General features: G+C 45.7%; 2 protein-coding genes across 3 annotated transcripts; one reads left to right on the top strand and one right to left on the bottom strand.

The window, feature by feature from the left end:
• The first annotated feature begins 1,630 nt into the window (after positions 1-1,630).
• Positions 1,631-2,788, top strand: LOC123410799. Its single transcript, XM_045103740.1, has 2 exons — positions 1,631-2,096; positions 2,556-2,788. The coding sequence occupies exons 1-2, from the start codon at positions 1,661-1,663 to the stop codon at positions 2,618-2,620; spliced, it is 501 nt and encodes a 166-aa protein (XP_044959675.1). The 5' UTR covers positions 1,631-1,660; the 3' UTR covers positions 2,621-2,788.
• Positions 2,789-2,926: 138 nt separating this feature from the next.
• On the bottom strand, positions 2,927-7,112 carry LOC123410798 (putative clathrin assembly protein At5g57200). Of its 2 annotated transcripts, none has more exons than XM_045103739.1 (15): positions 6,639-7,112; positions 6,434-6,503; positions 6,249-6,346; positions 5,918-6,056; positions 5,686-5,813; positions 5,503-5,595; positions 5,381-5,431; positions 5,225-5,290; positions 5,058-5,123; positions 4,883-4,963; positions 4,567-4,644; positions 4,299-4,466; positions 4,132-4,210; positions 3,852-3,970; positions 2,927-3,501 (listed from the first exon to the last, which is right to left on the bottom strand). In XM_045103739.1, the coding sequence occupies exons 1-15, from the start codon at positions 6,723-6,725 to the stop codon at positions 3,109-3,111; spliced, it is 1,716 nt and encodes a 571-aa protein (XP_044959674.1). In that variant the 5' UTR covers positions 6,726-7,112; the 3' UTR covers positions 2,927-3,108. The 2 variants fall into 2 exon arrangements, with proteins under 2 accessions (XP_044959674.1, XP_044959673.1); XM_045103738.1 differs by having other exon boundaries at positions 2,927-3,504.
• Between the last annotated feature and the right edge of the window lie 328 nt (positions 7,113-7,440).

The raw sequence follows: 7,440 nt of genomic DNA on the forward strand, positions 1-7,440 counted from the left end.
TCGTAAAACAAAATTTTACTAATAAATTGCTACAAGACCCCAAATCTCTAATCTGATGGCAAAATAACAACATTAACATAATTTTGTGGAAACTTTGATTTTTTAGGTGAGATTCGGTGATATAGACAAATAAAAGTTAGGATGGTAATTCTCACAAAATGCTCATATAAATGTGCTAGATTTTTCTCATACTAGTTTTTTTTGTAATTTTCTTGATTTTCTCTTCTTTTTTTCTGGATACTTAGATTTTATATCCAAATTTGCTCAAATATGGACTAATCCACACAATGATGATTCCCTCAAATCGCTCTTCGAACGAGTGAAGTTTTCCTACAAGAATTATTGAACAACTATTATATATCCTTTTTGAAGAGTTGTATTAAAAACTTTTGAATTTTAAAAAAAATATTCTGAACATGCTTGGGCTCATGTTGACAAAGGGAAAAATTTTGAAGAATTGTCATCGCGCGACTTGACAAGTGGGTGCGGTCTATTTTGTATATGTTTGGGTATTGTGACAATCACAATCACCAACATAAATTAGTGACTTTATGATTTAAAAAAAAAAATCAAATTGTGGTATTTTTACACAAGTCTTGTTGAAGTTACGTTTTTTTATAAAATTTACTACACTAAGAAAGAAAGGCTCTCAGGGTTTAGGGTTCTCCTGCTAACTCCCGCCGCTGATCTGCTTTATCTCATGTGGCCTTAAGGCCATGGAGACATGATGGATCTTGGCCCCTGTCAACGGGAGGGGTCATGCTTAGGTGTATTTCTAATGCGTTTAGGATCCATGCTCTACTTAGGAAGGCGAGGCGACAACAATTCCATGGAGATGAAATGTGATTATATCCATCTAGCACTCATCCCGACGATGCGTCTCATGTCATAGGTCTTGTGAAGGTGTGTCTCCTACGATTCTCACGTTTTTTGCTTGGTGTTTGTGTCCGGTTGATCTGCGTGGGTACGGTCGTCTATGTTCATGTGCCGATCCACGCTTATTTCCATCGTCCGCGGTTGTTGTTCCGGTGTGCTGGTCCTTAGAGGCCTTAATACAATGACTTCTCGACCACTTATTATAACAAGGTTTGGTTGACTTTAGTGAAGGATGTGCGATGATGACGGCGGGCCTTCAGCTCGCTCTAGTATCGCAGTCGTCCCTAGGTAGTTTACATATATGGATGTAATTTTTGTTATTTTACTTTTGGTGTTCTTTTGTACTGTCATGATGTCCGATGCATACTTTCATTGATGACCTAAAACTTTTTATATTTATTTTGAATAGATATATATAACTTTTTTCTTAAAAAAATCACTACAGTTAAGTTTACAAAAAGAGATCCCCGGGGGTAAACGCGTCAAACCCGTCAAACAGTCGGCGACACCGACTGAGTGCCCGAGGTTTGGTCTTTTCCGGTGGGCAAAACCGTCTTAAAGAAAAATTAAGCAGCTCCAAGTTCCAACCCGAGACGGAACCGTGCCGACCTATTTGCGGATAGGCCCCCGAGCCGACGTCTATATTTACCACCCACCACCCCCTCCCCCCACCTTCCCAGACCTTCGCGAGACCACCACGCACGCACCCCACCCCACCCCACCCCACCCACGCGCGCCTTCCACCGGTCACGGCAAGCTCCCCTCCGACCACCGCGGCGTGACCATGGCGCGGGCGCTCACCTCCCGTGCGGCGGCGACCCTGTCCCAGCGTCTGTTGGCCCGGCCCGCGGCGGCGGCCCTGGGCGGCCGCCGCGCCAACCACACGCGGCGCCCGGGCGCGGGGGGCGCGATGGTGCTGGAGCTGGACGCGGCGGGGGCGTCGCCGGCGACCGGGGAGGGCGCGGGCGCGCTCAAGCGGCGGCTGGAGGAGGCCATCGACGGCGCCATGGCTCGCATGTCCGAGCCCGAGTGGGCGCCCTTCCGGCCCGGCACCTCCTACTTCGCGCCGCCCCGGCCCGCGGGCGCCGCCCTCGGCCTGCTCGAGCTCGTCACCCGCGGCGGCGGGATCGGGGTGCTCCCGCCCATGCTCTCCGACGACGAGGCCCGCGCCGTCGCCTCCTCCTCCCGCGGCTACCCCTGCTCCTCCTACTTCGTCGACGGTGAGCGCCGCCCCCAGATCCCCCATTCCCCTCCTTCCCTTCCCTTCCCCCCCTCTCCAAGTAACAATACTAAAATAAATAAATAAATAAATAATTCCCGAAACGCCTCAGAATAGGCACAAGGACAGCCTGTAGGATCCACAACAATTTGGAACCTAGTTTTGCTCTGCAATCCAAGATCATGTTCTCCCCTGTTTTAGAAATTTACGGTAAAATTCAATTCTTCCGAGCTTATTGATCGAAGTGGTTGCTGCGGCAAAATTGACAAGGCCTAAGAGTCAAGTGCATTTCATCTCTAGTTTCCATCCTGTCAACAAAACAAAACCAGATGGTTGACTTCTTGAGCTCTTGGAGTGACATTTATCTTTGCAAATAAGGTGTCAACAAAACATACATCGATTGATCATACAACTTGCTTGTGTTGCATCCTTGCTTAAACCTGGATTCATCGTTATGCAGGACGCTTCCCGGATGAGGAGGCGGAGGGATTGGTAGAGGATGCAGATCTAGCCGAAGAGGATTGAACTGGAACCGCTAGTTTCATTGCACTTGGTGAAGTGGGGGATCAAGAAAGACCCGTCTGTCTTATGTTTTTAAAATTACTTATCTATGGTTTCCGCTACTGTACATATGTAGAACACATGGATTCGTGGCCTTTCACGAGGAAATAAGAACTTACTGAATTCGTGTAACTTTTTCTTGTCAAGTGCAACACTCATCAGTATTGTGATCTTCGGTACCGCGTCTTGGATTACCTACCTAGACTTTTTCTAGATTGTGTGATGATGATGATGATAAACATGCTGAAGTGTTTGCTGATACGTGCTCGATAGTCGAAATTGTGTCATGACATTCAAACGATTGTATCATTTCCCAAACATGTTACACAATTTCCATAAGGTTTACAGTATCAACAAAGTTCAAACTATACAAGTTGCTCCTCAGAATTAGAAGAGGAGTATATGACTGACCGAAATTAGAGTACCATACAACAAAGATTGTGCATTCCAGGCTAAATCTGAAGATTGTTTTGCTTTGGCGGATTCGCCATCGTGACAAGGGCGCTGAACGGATCTCCGAACGGGTTGGATAATCCAGCGTTCACGGCATACTGAGCCTGCTGCTGCTGGTATGTTTGGGGTGGCGGCATCGACATCATTTGATGTTGTTGCTGCTGCATCTGGAAGTAGTCATGCTGCGGTGCCTGGTAGTACTGCTGCTGCTGCCCCATCATGGCGAACTGCACATTCGATGGCGGTGCGAAGCTGTTGGACATGGCGAACGGGTCGTTGGGGTCAAATGGGTTCACTGTGACGCCACCGGTGTAGGTCACGCTGGCGATTTGCTGCCTCCTTGCCTCATCTTCGTATAGGCTGTCTAGCAGCAGCTTGTCGAACCCTCCGGGCTGCTGAGCAAATTTAGATAAATCAGTGAAATTGCATTCAGTTATATGCTGCGTTTGGTATTGTGGTGCCTTTTCAAAAGCACTTTTTTTATTTCTGATTTTGGGGATTGAGTGATTTCTTTACTCCTTTGAATAATTTCTGTCTTTTGGGGATTGAGTTTTTTTTTTACTAATTTGAATGTAACAGAATAATATCACAAGTATCGATAAAATTGCTCATAACTAACTAGATTCTGCAGCTCAGCATATCACAACTCAACAAAAATGCAAACTGAGCCATAGTCTTACTAGTGAGCTGTGTAAAATCTTATGAACAGATTGAATCTAAAGATATAGCAAAATATACATACCAATTGGCTGACAGCTGGTTGGCTTGTGTGGTTACTTGGTGCAGTGACCAGTGCCATTTCCCACCCAGCTTTGTCCATGGCAAACAAGTCTAGAGGGGCCGAGGCATTGTTCTCACTCCCTGCATTACTCACAAAGTCATGATGCGGTATTTAGCAGCAGATACAACCTTAAAGATTATAAACAATTCTAGAAATATAAAATAGCACCAATGCAGATGAAACTTATTGGATCACGACATAACTGCTACTTGTGGTTTTGCTGATCACATCCAGTACATACCTGGTTCCACGATAGCAAGAGCAAGTGCGTTGCTTTGTTCGAGATCTGCAATCATGGGGTGCAATTCCTCATCCAAGTTCTGCGAGCGGCATGGGAGCAAGCGTGTAAGATTCAAAGAAGCAGGCACTGATTTGGCACGAAGGCAGAACATAGTGAATCAGAATTACTAATAGATCCCCAGTGGTTGGCGGCAATGGTGGGGGTTCATCTTCTTCTGAGAGAGCGATATATTGTGGCTCTTCTTCAGGTGCAGGTTCTGCTGGCTCTTCTTTCTCCTCTTCAACCGGTTTCTCGGCTTCCAGTGGAGCTTCATCTTCGTGGTCACTAGGTGAACTCTGCTAGCAACAGCAAGAATTAACAGAACAATAGTAGATTTATGTTGAGTGTCTTGATTTCCTTTTTGTTTACAATTTTACTGACAGTGAATGCACTCACCGCACTCTTTCTCGTGATGCTGACACGGGGTGCTTCTCTGATGTACTCCTCCATAGTTACAAGGAATGAAGAAGGTGGCTGCATATCAGTAACCCATCAACATATATCACTATGTATGTCCAAATCCTCTCACCCAGAGATTTAGTGCACATGAATTGATTGACGTGTATAATCAGGAGTATCCAACAAAATAATAGTTGCGAATACAACTATATGGCATGGCCAATTGGGAGCTATTGACTGCTATATACATTAATACTCTTTCTGTATATTATCTTAAGACATGGATGAATATTGAATGGATGAATGAGCACACCTGCCTCAAAGTAGGAAACTGGAAAGTCCTGGCGAGCTCAAGATGTTTGCAGTAGTCATAATATGCAGAAAGCTTTTCTGCCTGTGAAATAGGCAAAATCAAATCATGGAGTCACATGAACTGGTTAGTTTACCAACAATATAGAAGAAGAAGAAAAAACCCTGACTTCCTGTACCTGCTGTCCAGCTCTTTTATAAATTTCAAGGGCCTTGATAGCATCGGTTTTTGCCATATCAAAATACTATCCAGACAAGAGAAAAAGAACTGAACTTATGTTCAAAAATTGATTATGGGCATACACAGAACACGTAGGATGACATCCACAAGAATTGTATAGAATACCATATCAACAAGATTGATGATGCCGTCATTTATCGAACAGTATATTTTGAAGCTCTCCTTCAAAACCTGAGGCCCATAAAACGTCCATACGAACAATAAGAAATACATACTATTTGTGAACTAAAAGGAGAAAAGCATAACAAATTTGGTACTTACAAGGGCTAATGCATATTGTACAAGGTGATTTGTGCAGGCTGCACTTTCAGGCTGCGAGAGTGAAGAAGATGAACAAGAGGAAAGAATGGTATCAAAGAAGTGCGATCTTCCTATAATCAAACCTGGCAAGAAATAAGCCGGAGTAGTAGTTTCTGCAATGCAGGCAACTGATCTAAAAGATCTGCGCACGGAAGGGTTCTTGTTCTACTGTGTGCCTGGGATAAATGTGCCAACATTGCCAGTCATGACAGCCAAATCAGTAAATCATAATGGGTATTGAGACTGTATGAGAAATCATTATCTACCTTGCCAGAAGCCTGCGGTAATTTCATCAGACGATCGGCTTCGACGTCGTATTTTAGGATCCTAAAGCATTCGACGCGTTCATGTAGGTAGAATGCATACAGGCGAACCCAAGCAGAGCAATCCCAAGCTGACAAAAGGGGGTGGAGGAGAGCGTTACATCAGATACCGAAATAGAACAGCGGGAGCTTTCGTTGGTTGCTGCAATTCAGAATGATGCGCAATAGAACAAACCTAATGGGCTCGAGTCATCCCTGAAATTTGGAAGCTGCAAAATGTTTCCTCTGTATGAGTAGCTCAGGAAGTCATCTTTGAATGTCCCGTCGCCTTCCCTCAGTAACCTATGTATCACTATCAATGTTTTAAGTGCAACCTGTAGCAAACATTATTAGTCAAATGCACACCCTTTTCTACGCACCAAATGAATGCTCCTTGCTAGTTATTCATGCATCTCACAACGGACAAAAAGGAAAATTAGGAGAACCAAGAGAGAAAGGATGGAGATGATTGAATCAAGGATCATCGATCAGCATAGATAAACAAATAAGCGAGGAACAAGACCCACTATCCAGTTCTTGGTCTTGGACAGTCTCCTGGCTAATGTACATATGGAGTAGGCGACGTCGGCCCGCGGGCGATTCACCGAGGTCGAAAACATTATCCCTGCAACATCCAGCAAAAAAGATTTTACCAAGGCCGCATAGATGCTGCATTGTATGGTGAGGGAGGGAGGGAGGGGAAATCACTCACTCCTGAAGTGCCGCTCCTTGGGCGGGCACTCCACGTGGTTCGTCGCCTTCACGATGGCGATATCCAAATCCTGCAAAGATCAGAAATTCCCCGGGGCGCGTTAGCAATCGATGTGTCAACAATATGCGGGATAATCAGAGGAATGAAATGCAGGTCGGGAGGAGACGCAAGGGGAGGCGTTGGTGGCAGGATGGGCGGGGCTGACCTTGTACTCGCTGTTGAAGTTGGCGAGGCCAACCTTGGTGGAGTCCTTGAGGGCGCCGTAGGCCTTGCGCCAGGTGCCGGACCCCATGGCCGCCGTCGTCGCCCTCGCCCCGGCTCCGGCCCCCGCCACGCCTCGCCGCGCCCGCGGTCCAGCTTCGGCAGCCGCGCACGCATGCACGACGGACGATGGAAGTTAGCCCGGTGCGCCAATTTTAGCAAGGGGGCGCCAATGGAGGGAAGAGGAGGGAGGGGGGAGGGGAGGCGCGCGTTGGCCAAAAAAAAAAAAAAAGTTGTGCGGAGGGAGGAGCCGGATACTTCGGCACCAACAGCGCGCGCGAGGAGGGAGGCATCGGGCCGGAGGAGTCGGGGGGCGAGCTGGAGCTGTCGGGGCGGCGGGTGCGCCGCCGATTCGCCGGTGACGAACAGTCGCGTGGCATGTCTGCTCTGAGTAGTGAGTCCTGATGATTGGGCATCACCAAATTTCTGTCAGATCCAACACAATGTGTGTTTATATCTCATTTATAGATAACTAGCAAAATGGTACCACGGAAGAAAAAAAACATAATCTCCAATGATGGTGACCACATTATGTTCATATATCATCGTTTAATTTAAAAAATTTGTGCACAAACGCAAAAAAATGTTTCTTCTTTTAAATTTATCACAAGTTGAAGCAATCTTTACATTTTCAAAAAATATAATGAAGCAATCTTTACATTTTCAAAAAATATATATCATGGTTGTCAAAAATCTTGGTAACTCAAAGATTTATTCTGAATATCAATAATTTTTTTTAGAAAACA

This window comes from Hordeum vulgare, chromosome 7H (genome assembly GCF_904849725.1).
Source record: "Hordeum vulgare subsp. vulgare chromosome 7H, MorexV3_pseudomolecules_assembly, whole genome shotgun sequence".
In the NCBI taxonomy this organism is placed as follows: Eukaryota; Viridiplantae; Streptophyta; class Magnoliopsida; order Poales; family Poaceae; genus Hordeum; species Hordeum vulgare.

Excerpts from the sequence above, each read along its gene's own strand:
- LOC123410799 (XM_045103740.1), top strand. The coding sequence starts at position 1,661 with ATGGCGCGGGCGCTCACCTCCCGTGCGGCGGCGACCCTGTCCCAGCGT. Across the intron at positions 2,097-2,555 it reads CTCCTCCTACTTCGTCGACG|GACGCTTCCCGGATGAGGAG; the intron begins GTGAGCGCCGCC and ends ATCGTTATGCAG.
- LOC123410798 (XM_045103738.1), bottom strand. The coding sequence starts at position 6,725 with ATGGGGTCCGGCACCTGGCGCAAGGCCTACGGCGCCCTCAAGGACTCC. Across the intron at positions 5,596-5,685 it reads TACCGCAGGCTTCTGGCAAG|GCACACAGTAGAACAAGAAC; the intron begins GTAGATAATGAT and ends CATTTATCCCAG. Across the intron at positions 5,291-5,380 it reads TACAATATGCATTAGCCCTT|GTTTTGAAGGAGAGCTTCAA; the intron begins GTAAGTACCAAA and ends TATGGGCCTCAG.